We start from the raw sequence: 13,601 nt of genomic DNA on the forward strand, positions 1-13,601 counted from the left end.
TCGTCGCCGGGCTCACCTTGATGTGGGTGTGCGTGGCCACGCGCTGCTTCTTGGTCGTCGACTGGACCTCCTCGATCTTCATCGTGACGTTTTGCGCGCGCTTCAGATCCCGAGACGCCGCTCGCGCACCACGTGCCGCCGATTCTGTCTCCCCACGACGACGATGATTTCGAGCGCGAAGAAGAGGAGTGGAAGAGAAAAAGAAAAGGGACTGCGTTTGGTCCGATCGCGAGTCGACGGACCGCGGCGTTTTGATCGGTCGCTCGAAAGCGAAGTTCGCGTCCGATCGGTCAAAAAATATCCCGCGCGGTTTGAAACCGTGGGATCTTCAAAGCCGCGCGAAGCGTTCGATCCGCGCCGTACGTGGTGCACGTCCGTCGCCTGAAGAGTTTTATCTCCCCAAGCGTTGCGTTGCGCCGGCGCGGGCTCGGCGCGCCACACACGCACAGGCACCGTCGAGCGCACCGTTCCCGCTCGCTCGCTCGCCGCACGAACCGGAAACGTTCCTCGCGCGCCGCACCGTTCGCCTCGCCGCACGCCCTCGACAGCAACGATGGCCACCTACGCCACCCCGGCGGCTGCCGCCCCCGCGGGCGTCTCCTCCTCCCTGAGGGCGCGCGCGGGATCTCCGCTCCGCTCCAAGCCGCTCGCCGCCCCCAAGCGAGGTACGCGATCGCGCCGCGCCCACCCTCGCGCGCGTCGAACCCGCGCACGTTCGGTTTCGCCCCAATCGAAGCGCTCAACCGCGTCGCCCCGGCCCCCGCCCCCATCCGACGCCCGAGCGCTCCCGCGGCGTCCCACGGCGGGGAAGCCGGGAGCGCGAATGAAATCGCGCTCGCCGCCTCGATCGTCCCGCCCCGTCCACGATCGCGTCCGCGCGAACCGTTCGTGAACCCTGACCTCCGTCCCCCACACGGGTCGTTCCCATCCCCACCACGCAGGCGGCGGCGGCAAGCGCTCCACCCTCCGCGTCGCCGCTGTGTCCACCCCGGCCAAGCCCTCTGGCGGCACCCCCAAGCAGGACTTCGACTGGGACAACCTCGGGTTCGGTCTCGTGGAGACGTCCTTCATGTACCGCACCGAGTGCGCCATCGACGGCGAGTGGACCAAGGGTACGGTCGTCCCGTACGGTAACCTCTCCATGCACCCCTCCGCCGCGGTGCTCAACTACGGCCAGGGCATCTTCGAGGGCATGAAGGCTTTTCGCACGGCGGGTAGCGACGACGTCGTCGTCTTTCGCCCGGATCAAAATGCGGCTCGCTTCGCCGAGGGCGCCGGTCGCATGTCCATGCCCCCGGTCCCCGCCGACGTCTTCATCGACGCGGTCAAGAAGTGCGTGAGCGCCAACCGCGAGTGGGTGCCCCCCGAGGGCAAGGGATCCCTCTACCTCCGCCCGCTCCTCATCGGCTCCGGTCCCATCCTGGGTCTCGGCCCCGCGCCCTCGTACACGTTCCTCATCTACTGCTCGCCGGTGGCTTCCTACTTCAAGGGGGGCAAGATGGCGCCCATCGACCTGACCGTCGAGGAGACCTACCACAGGGCGGCGCCCGGCGGCACCGGCAGCACCAAGTGCATCGGGAACTACTCCCCCGTCCTGAAGGTTCAGCTCGCGGCGAAAAAGGCGGGTTTCTCCGACGTCATCTATCTCGACGCCGTCGAGAACAAGTACATCGAGGAGGTGTCCTCGTGCAACTTTTTCTGCGTCAAGGGCAAGACGATCGCCACCCCCGCGCTGGGCGGCAGCATCCTCCCCGGCATCACCCGCAAGTCCATCATCGACATCGCGAGGGCGAAGGGGTTCACGGTTGAGGAGCGGAACGTCTCCGTGGAGGAGGTGCTCGAGGCGGACGAGTGCTTCTGCTGCGGCACCGCGGTCGTCGTCGTGCCCGTCGGGTCCATCACCGTCAAGGGCGAGAAGACGCAGTTCCAGGGGGGCAAGACCGGGCCCGTGGCGCAGGAGATGTACGACGAGCTCACCGGCATCCAGTCCGGCAAGGTGGAGGGGCCGGACGGATGGCTGGAGGTTGTGCCGGAGGAGTACCACCTCTGATTGTCGACGACGCGTGGAGGCGGTTTCTTTCGGTGGCTGGCTAATTTTTGCGCGGGGGTGCGGAGGATGTGGCCCCCGGGATGTAAACGGATCGTTATTTTCGCAATCGACCCCTCCCTCACAAACGCGCCTGTCCCGTCCGGCCGAGAGACGAACTTTTCCTCCGAACGAAAAGTTGGCCAGAAAAATGTGAAACGAGATTTTCCAAACCCAAGCCCTAAACCCCGGATTTGGCTCCACGCATTTCGTATGCGCACCAGTCTGAGATGCACGCGTTTTTCTCACGCGGCGTCCGCGCGGGTCCCGCGCAGTCTGATCCACTGGTGAGAACTCTCCGGCCACCGGTAGCCGATCGCCGCCTCCTCGTGAAACGTCGGCCAGAACCGGAGACACGGCCGTGTCCCGAGACCCACTTGTCGACACTCCAGCCATGGACCCCATGAAGGAGTGGCCCGCCCAGAGGATCCGGCAGACCTTCCTGGATTTCTTCGAGGGCAAGGAGCACACCGTCGTGCCGTCCTCTCCCGTGGTCCCCCACGATGACCCAACCCTCCTCTTCGCCAACGCGGGAATGAACCAGTTCAAGCCCTGCTTCCTGGGCACCGCCGACCCGAAGGGCCCGCTCGCGAAGCTCAAGCGCGCCACCGACACCCAGAAGTGCATCCGCGCGGGCGGCAAGCACAACGACCTCGACGACGTCGGCAAGGACACCTACCACCACACCTTCTTCGAGATGCTCGGGAACTGGTCCTTCGGCGACTTTTTCAAGGAGGAGGCCATCGGGTGGGCGTGGGAGCTCCTCACGAAGGTGTACATGCTCCCCGAGGACAGGCTCTACGCCACGTACTTTGGCGGTGATCCCGCGCAAGGCCTTCCCCCCGACGACGAGGCCAAGGAGATCTGGCTCAAGTACCTCCCCCCGCACAAGGTGCTCCCGTTTGACTGCAAGGACAACTTCTGGGAGATGGGAGACGTCGGCCCGTGCGGTCCGTGCACCGAGATCCACTACGACCGCATCGGCGGCCGCGACGCGAGCGACCTCGTCAACATGGACGATCCCAACTGCCTCGAGATCTGGAACGTCGTCTTCATCCAGTTCAACCGCGAGGAGGGCGGCGTCCTCAAGCCCCTCCCGGCGAAGCACGTCGACACCGGCATGGGCTTCGAGCGGCTCGCGTCCATCCTCCAGGGTAAGATGTCCAACTACGACACCGACGTGTTCATGCCCATCTTTGACGCCATCCAGGCCGTCACCGGCGCGGAGCCCTACGCCGGTAAGCTCGGCGCCGAGGACGTCGGCGAGAAGGACATGGCGTACCGAGTCGTCGCCGACCACGTTCGCACTTTGACCTTCGCCATCGCCGACGGCGCGGCGCCGGGGAGCGACGGGCGGAACTACGTGCTCAGGCGCGTGCTCAGGCGCGCGGTGCGGTTCGGGCGCGAGAAGCTGGGCGCCAAGCAGGGCTTCTTCGCGACGCTCGTCAAGACGGTCGTGCAACTCTTCGGGGACGTATTCCCGGAGATTGTCAAGGAGGAAAAACGCGTGACGGAGATCATCGCCGAGGAGGAGGAATCCTTCGGCCGCACGCTGCTCAAGGGAGTCGAGCAGTTCAAGAAGATCGCCGCCAAGGCTAAGGAGGAGGGGCGCGACACCGTGTCCGGCGCCGAGGCGTTCCTCCTGTGGGAATCCTTCGGGTTCCCCGTGGACCTCGTCGAGATTATGTGCGAAGAGAACGGCATGAAGGTAGACAACGCCGGCTTCGAGGAGGCCTTCAAGGAGGCGCAGGAGAAATCCCGCGCCGCCGGTAAGAAGGGCGGCGGGCGCCAGCTGCTGTTCGAGGCGGAGGCCACCGCGTGGCTCGCGAACAACGGAGTTCCGCTCACCGACGACTCGCACAAGTACGCCGCGGGCAGCGTCCCAGAGGCGACGGTGAAGGCGATTCTCACCCTCGACGGCTTTGTCGAATCCACCGAGAACGTCGAGGGTCCCATCGGCCTGGTGCTCGATAAGACCTCGTTCTACGCCGAGTCCGGCGGTCAGGTGTGCGACGTCGGCGTCATCAAGTCCGGGTCCGCGTCCGCGACGGTGGAGGATACCAAGGTTGCCGCCGGATTTGTGCTTCACAGCTGCGATTCCGTGGACGGCGCGGTGGCCGTCGGCGACGCCGTGCGTTGCCTCGTGGACTACGACCGCCGCGCGAACATCATGCCCAACCACACCATGACCCACTGCCTCAACTACGCCCTCCGCCGGGTACTCGGCGACTCCGTCGACCAGAAGGGATCCCTGGTGGACGACGAGAAGCTCCGCTTCGATTTCAGCCACTCCAAGGCGATGACCCCGGATGAGATCGAGAAGGTGGAGGCGCTCGTCCGCGATCAGGTGAACGCCAAGCTCGCCGTGCACACCCGCGAGGTTGCGCTCGCAAAGGCCAAGGAGATCTCCGGCCTGAGGGCGGTGTTTGGCGAGGTTTATCCCGATCCCGTTCGCGTCGTCTCCGTCGGCCCGTCCATCGACGACCTCCTCGGCGCGCCCGCTTCGGAGGACTGGAAGGGATACTCCATCGAGTTCTGCGGAGGCACCCACCTCGCGAACACCTCCGACGCCGCCGATTTCGTCCTCCTCTCCGAGGAGGGCATCGCCAAGGGCGTCCGCCGCATCGTGGGAGCCACCAAGGGCGCGGCGGCGGCGGCGATGAAGACGGCGGCTGACCTCGCCGCGCAGGTCGCCGCCTGCGACGCCCTCTCCGGCGCCGAGCTCGAGAAGGCGATGGCCGCGCTCAAGGGCACCGTCGACACCTCCGTGATGCCGGCCGTGCAGCGCGCGGAGATCCGCGACGCCATGGCGAAGCACACCAAGCGCATCGCCGCGGCCATGAAGGAGGCGGCGGCGGCGGCCAAGGCTAACGCCATCGCCGCCGTGGAGGAGCGAACGACGGAGGCGAAGGCGGCGGGCGCGTCCGTCTTTGTCGCGCAGCTTGGGGATTTCACCGACCCGGCGGCGCTCAAGGATGCGGCGGCGGTCGCGTTCAAGCAGGGCGTGGCGTGCGCGCTCTTCTCGAAGGACCCGATTAAGGGCAAGGCTATGTGCTACGTGTCCGTCCCCGAGGGCGTGAGCCTCGACGTGAAGGGCTGGCTCGCGGCGTGCTGCGGACCCATCGGAGGCAAGGGCGGCGGCGGGAAGGGCGGGGTGGCGCAGGGTCAGGGTTCCGACGTGGACGGCCTGCCCGCGGCCGTCGACGCGGCCAAGGCTTTCGCCGGACTCTAAACTCGCGACGCAAACGCTCACCGCGAGCGGCGCTCGATTGTTGTTGATGAAAAACGCATGACGAGACGACTCGCGCGGCGACCTTCTCGCGCCCCTCACGCCGCTAGCTAGGGACCGTCACGTCACCCCTCGCGCCCCCGCGCGCGCCCCGCGCCCCTTCCCCCTCGACCGCCCCCCCTACCCCCGCCCCGCCCCCCCCGCGCCCCCCCGGCTCCCGAAGTCGTCGACGACTCCCGCCTCTTCACCCGTCCGTCCCGCGTCGTCCGCTCCCCACTTTCGTCGTACCCGAACGGCAGCGGCGGGTTTCGCATCGGTCGGGTGTACGAGTCCCAGTCGCGAACGCCGCCTCGACCACGCCCCTCGTCCCACGCCGGCGATTCGAGATCCGCGTACTCATCGTACCCGTCGTCATTGTAGTACGGTTTGTGCCAACCCCCGCGGTCGTTCCCCCCGCGTCTCGCGGCTGCGTCGCGGTCGTCGCGGTCCATGGCGACGAGTTCGCGGACCCATGCCGCGGCGGCGGCCACCTCGGGCGGGGACCCACGGATGACGCACTCGGAAGAACCGTCGCCGTCGTCGGAGACTTGAACCTCCAGCCTCGCTCGCGTCTCCTTCGCGATTGCGCGGATGCGAGCGCCCTTGGGGCCGATGACGGCACCCTCCGACCCGGTGCACGGCACCCTCTCCACGGATCCGCCGAACCCTTCTTGGGTGACGAGCGTGACGATTCTCACGGCCTCGCGGACGTCGCTCGGGTAGCCCTTGATGTCGACGCAGAGGGTCCTGGAGTCGACCTGGATCTTCGTGCCCGTCTCCGCCTGGATGCGCTCGACGGTGGATCCGCCGCGGCCGATGACGCGCCCGATCTCCTGCTCCGAGCGGCACTGAACCGTCTCCATCACGACCCGAGAGCCTTCGTCGTCGTCGTCGTCGTCGCGCCGAGCCTCGTCGGACGACGAAGCGCGTTGGCGCGGCGGTTGCGCTCGGGGCATACCCGGCGGCGGCGGGCGGGCGCCTCGGCGCGGGGGCACGCCGGTCCTTCCCACGCGAGGCCCGCCCCGTCGGCGAACGTCGAGGTCGTCGTCCTCGTCGATGTCTTCGTACTCGTCGCCGTACTCGTTGACCCACCCCCGCGCCACCCACGACGACGCGTCGGCGCCGAGAAGCCCCGGGCGCGCACCGCCGACGCGATGATGACGGGTGGGGAGACGCGGGATTGCGGGTTTAGCGCGCATCGGGGGCCCCGCGAGGGCCCGGCACGCCGCGAGCGATGACCACATCGCGACGGGGGCGATGTTTTGAGGGTGTTGAGGCGCGGAGGGAGGAGGTCGGTCCTCACGGCGGCGCGCGCTCGAGTGTTGCCGAGAGTTGGGTCCAGGGGGGGGATGAATAATGTTAACCCCAGCAACCTGGCTCCAGAAATCAGAATAATTTGCGGGCACGCGGGCCGCGGGGGGTGGACCCGGTGATCTCGGAGGACGAGCTAGGGGCCACGATCGGTGGGGTCGTTCTCGGGTGCTGGAGAGAGAGGTTGGGGGGCGGGGTGGGCGAGCGCGATGGGCTCGGACACGAAACACTCGCCCAGGGGGATGCTCAACCACCCGGGGCGCCCGGGTAAGCTGTACTGCGGTTTGGTGGCGCTGTGCTACATGGCCCTCGCGGTGGCGCTGCTCTTCTTCAACAAGGCGGCGCTGTCCTCGTACAAGTTTCCAAACGCCAACGTCATCACGCTCGCGCAACTGGCGTGCTCCAACGTCCTTCTGTACGCGTTTCGGAAGCTCGGTTGGGTCCGATTTACCGACGACGTCGCGCTGATTCCGCGCGACTGCATCGACGCCAAGTCGGGGTTCCCCACGCAGAAGATGTTCCGCCGCGTCGCCCCCTTATCGGCCGCGTACATGGTGTACATGCTTCTGTCGATGGCGTCCGTTCGCGGCGTCTCCCTGCCGATGTACACGACGCTGCGACGGACCACCGCGGCGTTCACGATGGGGGCGGAGTATTTCCTCGCCGGGACGTCGCAGCCCGCGGTGGTGGTCCGGGCGGTGGGCCTGATGGTCCTCGGGGCGTTCGTGGCGGGACTCCACGACCTGGAGTTTAGCGTTACGGGGTACGCGTACGTGTTCGCGAACAACGCGGCGACGGCGGCGTACCTGGCGTGCATAGCGCGGTACGGTCGGACCAGCGGGTTGAATTCGTTTGGCATGATGTGGTGCAACGGGATGATGTCGCTCCCGGCGCTGACGACGATGACGCTGCTCACCGGGGAGCTGCAGAGTCTGCACAACTACGGGCACCTGTACGACCCGGACTTCCAGAGCGTGCTGATGGCGTCGTGCGTCCTGGCGTTCAGTCTGAACTACGCCATCTTCCTCAACACGAGCCTAAACTCGGCGCTGACGCAGACGATTTGCGGGAACCTTAAAGACGTGGTGGTGATACTGGTGGGTTACCACACGTTCGGGGGCGTGGCGTTCGATCCGTTGAACTTTCTGGGGATCCTGCTCGGGTTTGCGGGGTCGGTGTCCTACGCCTACGTCAAGCTGGTGCGGTGACGGGGCGGAGGCGCGTGTTGTATTTTACCTCATTAGACTTCGAAGATGAGTCCAAATTTCATCAGTCGTCGTGACGCAACGGATGCTCTCTATTACGCGTGGATATCTAGTCGTGCCGTGCCGTCGCTGTTTCATGTCGCGGACGCGTCGTCGGATTACCATACCCGCCATCACCGCCTCGTGATCGTCCCTTCGTTCCTCCCTCCAATCTCTCTCCTCTGGAGTGCCTTCTCGACCGCCGTCGCCAGAGCTTCGTCACATCTCCTGGCTCTTGCGCACGCACTGCGAAACCTTCTTCCGAAACCCCGGCAGGTCCTCCCTGAACTGCTTGGCAGCGTCGATGTTGGCCGGGGACTCGTCGTTGGGCGACGAGAGCATACTGATGATGGACAGCATGATGGTCTCCACCGTCTGCACCGGGCTCCACCGCTCGTTCGCCTGCTCGTACCCCAAGGGGTCGTCGCCCGGGGAGTGCAGGATGGAGATGCAAACCTTGCCGTCGTTGTACACGTTGGGGTGCCACATCTCGCTCACGAACCGCACCGACGGGGGATTGTTGGGGTAGTCCTTGGGGAACACCATGTTGGCCCTGAAGAACCCGCCCTCGCTGATGGAATTAGGGGTGGAGACGATCGGGACGCGTCGGTCAGCGGCGGCGGCGACGAGTCGAGTCTGGGGTAAAACACAGCTGTTGAGCCGGGTCTCGTTGGGCGGGCGGTGTTTTCAAAGGTTCCTCGTTCGTTGCGCGAGGCGGTTCGCGGCGAAGGCGGGGCACTTACTACATGGTGTCGGGGGGACCCATGATCATGATCTCCCACTCGAAGACGTTGGAATCGTCGATGAGACCCGCCGAGAAGCCCTCGATGGGGTTCCTGCTAAGCTCTGCGGCGGCGGGCGCGGGATGGGTTGGCACGTCAGAGTCGAGGGAGGGGCCCGAGGACGAGGAAAGACTGGGCGTCGAGGGAGAGTGAAGGACGTCGCCGGTGTGGGTTCCCGCGGGTTTTTTTGCCCCGTGTAAACCGGTGGATCTGATAGCGAGTGGTCCCTCGACGTATGAAGAGGTCGATGAAGGCCGCGCGGGCGCTCACCCTTGAGCTGCTTCCTGAGCAGCAGCACCGCCTGGTCCGACATTATTTCTTCCCCGGCGTGCTTTTCTCGCTAGGCGGCCGCGGGTCTAACCACGTCGCCGTGTGCGCCTCGACTCGACGCTGTTCGCTCGCGATGCACCGGAGGCGACCTGTGTCGCTCTCTCTCGCGTCAGGCACTGCTCGGCGAAGCGTGGAATCACTTCACGGCGCGGTGACGAGTGAGTCGTTCGTGAAAGAGAGAAGATTGAAGGACGCCCGACGTCCTCTCGACGACGTCGCGAGCCGCAAATTTGAGCGGACGTCGGGTCGGTACGTTGCGGCGGTCTATTCAGGGTTAACAAATTAGCGACAGGTTCTGCGCGTTTTCCTCACTGCTCGACTGTGCGGGGAAAATCGAAATAAAATCAGACGGCACCCAGCCGCGACCCCAGTCCTCTCCACGCCGCGCGTGGGATGGCCCACGAGCCGTGCTCGGTGGAGGACCTGTGGGCCGGCGACCGGTCGCGGGTCGGCGTGTGCGTCAGCATCACCCCGAAGGATGGCGTGCGGTACGAGGATCTGCAGCGGGAGGTGTTCGACCGCGTGAGATGGCCGGACCGCGACCTTCGATGGCACGCGCACAGGAGAGCCCGCGACGATGGGAAAAGTGACGACGACGCGTGGGTGATGGAGGCGACGGCGTCGTGCCTGGCGTCGAGCGGCGACGAGAGCCAGGTGGCGTATCGCGTCGAGGGTGTCGCGCACGATGTCGTGGAGGAGTGCGAGGTGTTGGTCAGCGCGCCGTGCCACGTCCCTTTCATGGACCTGACCCTCGCCGACGTCGACATCTCGGCGGCGGCGGTGGCGCGCGCGTCTCGCGACGAGGCGCGCGACGACGGAGACGGGCGGGGACCCGGCGCGTTCGGGCGGGACGCCGCGGGGGGCGAACCCCGCGAGAGCCCCGTGCAGATGTTCCTCCGCACGGGCCTCGCCGCGTCCGCCGCGTCCGCGGTCGACCCGGACGACCTCGCGCGCCTCGTCGCCGTCGCAGCGCGCCGGGTCGCATCCGCGGAGAAGGCGCTCCACGCCAACCACCCCGCCATCCGCGTCGGCGAAGACGTCTTCGCCTTTCGGGAGATGGGCAGCAGGGGCGGGCGCAGGTTCGACTTGCTCTTCCCGAAGCCCGAGTGGGATGCCGACGAGAGCACGGAGGCGAGGACGGACGCGGCGTTCGTCCGAGACTTCGCGACGCGCGCGCCGTGGGTCCCGACGCTCGTCGAACCGATACTCGGGAAAAACGATAAAAGTGCCGACGACGATGCACATGCGTCGATCGAAAGCGGGACCGCACGATGCGACGCCCAGGACGAACCCCCCCGTCGCCATCGTTCGAACGCGTGGTGGTGCGACGTCTCCGTCGTGTACTCCAAACCAGGCGCCCCGGCGCAGGACTGGCACTGCGACGGCAGGCATCTCGCCGGCGAAGCTCGAGCCGATTTTACCGGGCTCGGAGCGTCGCCGCCGTACGCGGTGTGCGTGTTTTGCCCGCTGATCGACCTGGACGCGACCGTCGGGTTCACGCAGTTCTGGGCGGGGTCCCACGTGACGGACGGGCTCATCGGGTTCGGCGCCGCGGCTGAAGTGTTGCGGGGGTGCGTCGACGGCATCGCGAATAAAGGCGGATTCGTCGCGTACGATTACCGGACGATGCATCGGGGGATGGGTAACCGCAGCGGCGACACGACGCGGCCGGTGCTGCAGTTTCTGTACGCCAGGAGCAACTACAGGGAGACGAAGAACTACGGCGTTCGCTCCGTGTTTCGCCCCGGGACGTGACGCTGTGTGTGCGACGAGTGGAGGAGGGTGACTTATGATGATGGCGCCGCGTCGGCACCGGTGAGACTATAGCTTAGTGTAGGGTTGGCGAACGATTAGCTTCTAGCCGGTTGCGTCCTCGTCGTCCGCCGTCCTGGCCTCCGCCGTCGCCGTCGCCGTCGCCTTCATCATCGCGAGCCTCTTCGCCCGAGCCGCCTCCCTCGCCGCGTTGGCGCGCGGATTCACCGGCGCCGCGTGCGCCGCGATGTTCCTCGCCGCGTCGCTCACGCCTTTTTCGCCGACGTGCGACGCCCAGGACGAACCCCCCGCCTCCGCCGGGGGCAGAACGTTCTTGACGTCGCCCCCACCGGCGAGGGGCGTGTGCGTCATTCGCGGATACGCTATCCCGTAGTGCAGCGCCGTCTGCAGCCGGCCCTCCCCTTCGTCCAAAGCCCCGGCGATGACCTCGGCGTCGCGCAGATCTTTACGCTCGCGAAAGACGCGCGACGTCTCCTGCACGATGTACCTCGCCTCGTCCGCGCCACCCTCGCCGCGCCACCCGCGGCTGACGCGGAGCATGCGACGCATCAGCGACAGCGCCGCCGCCCTCGACGTCGACGTCGCCATCCCACGCGACCGCGACCGGAGCGCACTTCACACTGGAACCCGCCCGCCTAATCTTACGATGCACCACTTTCGTGGCCGAGACTCTCACGAAAAAGTGTCAACTGCTAAAACTCACCCTCCGACGCTTCCCACCCTTGGATGGACCCTCGGAGATGGTCACCTGCACCCCCCTCGGCCACGAGTTGAGCCACTCCCGCACCTCCCCCTCCCCCACCATCGCCCCGCGCCCCCTGGCCTCCTCCACCAGCGCCCCGAGGTCCCCGCCGCTCCTCGCGAGCGTCGAAGCGTTCCCGAGGACGACGCACAGCTGTCGAGCGCGGGTCAGCGCCACGTTGAGCCTTCGCGCGTCCGACAGGAAACCCACAGCCCCGCGATCGTTCGCGCGCACGGCGCTGAGCACCACGACGTCCGCCTCGGAGCCCTGGAAGCTGTCCACGGAGTGCACCCCGGGGCGTTCGCCAAGGGATGTTCGATGAACCGTTCCGACGTCTCTCGCGCCGTCGTTTGAAGCGACCCGGCTCACCAGCGACGCCCGGTCGTCGTACTCCCGGCGGATGCGACGCACCTGCTCGGCGTAGAACGCGATGATCGCGCTGGGCGTCGCGCAGAACGTGCCGTCGCGCCGAGCCGCCGCGACGTCCCCGTTGGGCGCGAGCGCGCGCGGGAGCAAAACGGCCAACGCCGCGGCGAGCTCCGCCTCCGAGGCGTTGGCGAGAGAAGCCCCCGCGTCGGGGAGTCCAGACATGATACTCGTACCCTCCGTCCCCGCGCGTTCCTCCCTGCCCGACGCCACGTCCACGAACAGAAAGGGCGATCGGAGCCACTCGTTCGGCACCGGCATCGGGAAGACGCGCGCGAGTCGCCGACTTATTACCGTGTCTGCGTCTCTCACCGCTCCGGCATAGAACCGAGCCGACGGAAACGCTGAAATGTCCGGGTGCATCCGGTACTGGGTGTCGAGGAGCGTGTACCATTCCCTCAGCCCCCCGGGGGCGGTGACGCCGCGGGAGGAGGTGGTGACGCCGCGGGAGGCGCGGGAGGAGGAAGCCCCCCTCGCCGCCGCTTTCGGTCCTTCTCGTCGCTCCTCGTCCGCTCCCGCGACGTTGAGCAGACGCTGCATGAGCGAGACGTCGTGCCCGGCGCGTCTCAGACGCTCCGACGCCGTCGTCGCCGGCAGCTGCGCCGGGTCGCCGACCAGAAGGCACCGCCTGGGCCCCCTGGCGAAGGCTATGATCACCTCGGACTCGAGCGCCTGCGCGGCTTCGTCGACGATGAGGGCGTCGGGCGGAGGCATGTGCGCCATGATGCCCTGGCCCGAGCTCGCGAGCGTGGAAAACACGAGCTCGGCGTTGGCGATCGCCTCGCACGCGTATGCGTCTGACGCGGCGCCGCGACCCGAGGCGGCGTTCAGCGCGTCTCTCGCGTGACCCAACGCCACCTCGCGGCTCACGCCTTTCTTCTCTTCCTCGCCTTCGGCGCCCTCGCCAACGCAAGTGTTACGGACGTGGTAAAGGTACCACTCCAGCGACTTTGAAGAATGCGCAGACGCCTTGAAAAACCTCGGCGCCGTATGGTCCAGCTCGTCAATCACGGCGCGAACGACGGATGACAGCGCGCGGGCGGATGCGGTGTTGGCCGCGCCAGCCCCTCTCGCCGCGCGCGAGATGCGCGACGCCAGGACGGACGTCCTGCGGTAGACGAATCGTTCCATCACCTTCGACGTTAACCCGTCATCCCCGTCGCGCTCCCCGCACACCAGCGCGAGCGCGTCTTCCGCTCCCACCAACACCGGGTACTGCCCAAAGGCGTCGACGCCGTCGCGCCCGAGGTACTCTCGGAGCGCCACCGTCACGGCCTTATTCGACGGCGCGCACACCAGCACGCGCGGAACCTTGCCGTTCCAATTTTCCGCCGAGCCCCTCATCGCGGCGTGCACGGCGGCGGCGACGAACTTTGTCTTGCCGCACCCCGGCGGGCCCTGCACCAGCTGCAGCGATCCGCGAAGCGGGGGATGCGAGAACTCATCCGCCGCGGCGTCCCCCCGCCCGGGATCATACATTCCCACGATGAACTTGGCCCCCGCGGCGAGTTGCGACGGGTTAAGGTCGAATCCTAACAGGCGGATCAGGTCCTCGAACCCGCTCGACGTCTCGTGCGGCTCCTCGTGCGGCTCCTCCTCCTTCTCGTCGTCCTCGCGTCTCCTTGGCGCGTCTCCTGCT

At 66.9% G+C, this 13,601-nt stretch overlaps 8 protein-coding genes across 8 annotated transcripts; 4 read left to right on the forward strand and 4 right to left on the reverse strand.

The window, feature by feature from the left end:
* Positions 1 to 553: 553 nt before the first annotated feature.
* MICPUN_106230 (predicted protein) lies at positions 554 to 2,158 on the forward strand (the record flags this gene model as incomplete). Its single annotated transcript, XM_002504786.1, has 2 exons — positions 554 to 665; positions 942 to 2,158. 2 exons carry the CDS (start codon positions 554 to 556, stop codon positions 2,048 to 2,050), a joined length of 1,221 nt encoding a protein of 406 aa, XP_002504832.1. The 3' UTR covers positions 2,051 to 2,158.
* Positions 2,159 to 2,480: 322 nt separating this feature from the next.
* Positions 2,481 to 5,318, forward strand: MICPUN_62346 (alanyl-tRNA synthetase; the record flags this gene model as incomplete). Its single annotated transcript, XM_002504787.1, has 1 exon — positions 2,481 to 5,318. One exon carries the CDS (start codon positions 2,481 to 2,483, stop codon positions 5,316 to 5,318), a length of 2,838 nt encoding a protein of 945 aa, XP_002504833.1.
* A 122-nt stretch (positions 5,319 to 5,440) lies between these two features.
* Positions 5,441 to 6,598, reverse strand: MICPUN_62347 (predicted protein; the record flags this gene model as incomplete). The annotated part of the gene is made up of 1 exon (XM_002505100.1): positions 5,441 to 6,598. The coding sequence occupies one exon, from the start codon at positions 6,596 to 6,598 to the stop codon at positions 5,441 to 5,443; it is 1,158 nt and encodes a 385-aa protein (XP_002505146.1).
* Positions 6,599 to 6,907: 309 nt separating this feature from the next.
* Positions 6,908 to 7,873, forward strand: MICPUN_86134 (Drug/Metabolite transporter superfamily; the record flags this gene model as incomplete). The annotated part of the gene is made up of 1 exon (XM_002504788.1): positions 6,908 to 7,873. One exon carries the CDS (start codon positions 6,908 to 6,910, stop codon positions 7,871 to 7,873), a length of 966 nt encoding a protein of 321 aa, XP_002504834.1.
* Positions 7,874 to 8,128: 255 nt separating this feature from the next.
* Positions 8,129 to 9,004, reverse strand: MICPUN_86515 (predicted protein; the record flags this gene model as incomplete). The annotated part of the gene is made up of 3 exons (XM_002505101.1): positions 8,129 to 8,480; positions 8,653 to 8,755; positions 8,962 to 9,004. 3 exons carry the CDS (start codon positions 9,002 to 9,004, stop codon positions 8,129 to 8,131), a joined length of 498 nt encoding a protein of 165 aa, XP_002505147.1.
* Positions 9,005 to 9,414: 410 nt separating this feature from the next.
* On the forward strand, positions 9,415 to 10,776 carry MICPUN_62350 (predicted protein; the record flags this gene model as incomplete). The annotated part of the gene is made up of 1 exon (XM_002504789.1): positions 9,415 to 10,776. The coding sequence occupies one exon, from the start codon at positions 9,415 to 9,417 to the stop codon at positions 10,774 to 10,776; it is 1,362 nt and encodes a 453-aa protein (XP_002504835.1).
* Positions 10,777 to 10,878: 102 nt separating this feature from the next.
* On the reverse strand, positions 10,879 to 11,382 carry MICPUN_62351 (predicted protein; the record flags this gene model as incomplete). The annotated part of the gene is made up of 1 exon (XM_002505102.1): positions 10,879 to 11,382. One exon carries the CDS (start codon positions 11,380 to 11,382, stop codon positions 10,879 to 10,881), a length of 504 nt encoding a protein of 167 aa, XP_002505148.1.
* Positions 11,383 to 11,689: 307 nt separating this feature from the next.
* On the reverse strand, positions 11,690 to 11,848 carry MICPUN_76700 (predicted protein; the record flags this gene model as incomplete). Its single annotated transcript, XM_002505103.1, has 1 exon — positions 11,690 to 11,848. A coding segment is annotated over one exon (159 nt), but the record flags the coding sequence as incomplete, so codon positions are not given.
* Between the last annotated feature and the right edge of the window lie 1,753 nt (positions 11,849 to 13,601).

This window comes from Micromonas commoda, chromosome 11 (assembly GCF_000090985.2).
Source record: "Micromonas commoda chromosome 11, complete sequence".
Classification (NCBI taxonomy): domain Eukaryota; kingdom Viridiplantae; phylum Chlorophyta; class Mamiellophyceae; order Mamiellales; family Mamiellaceae; genus Micromonas; species Micromonas commoda.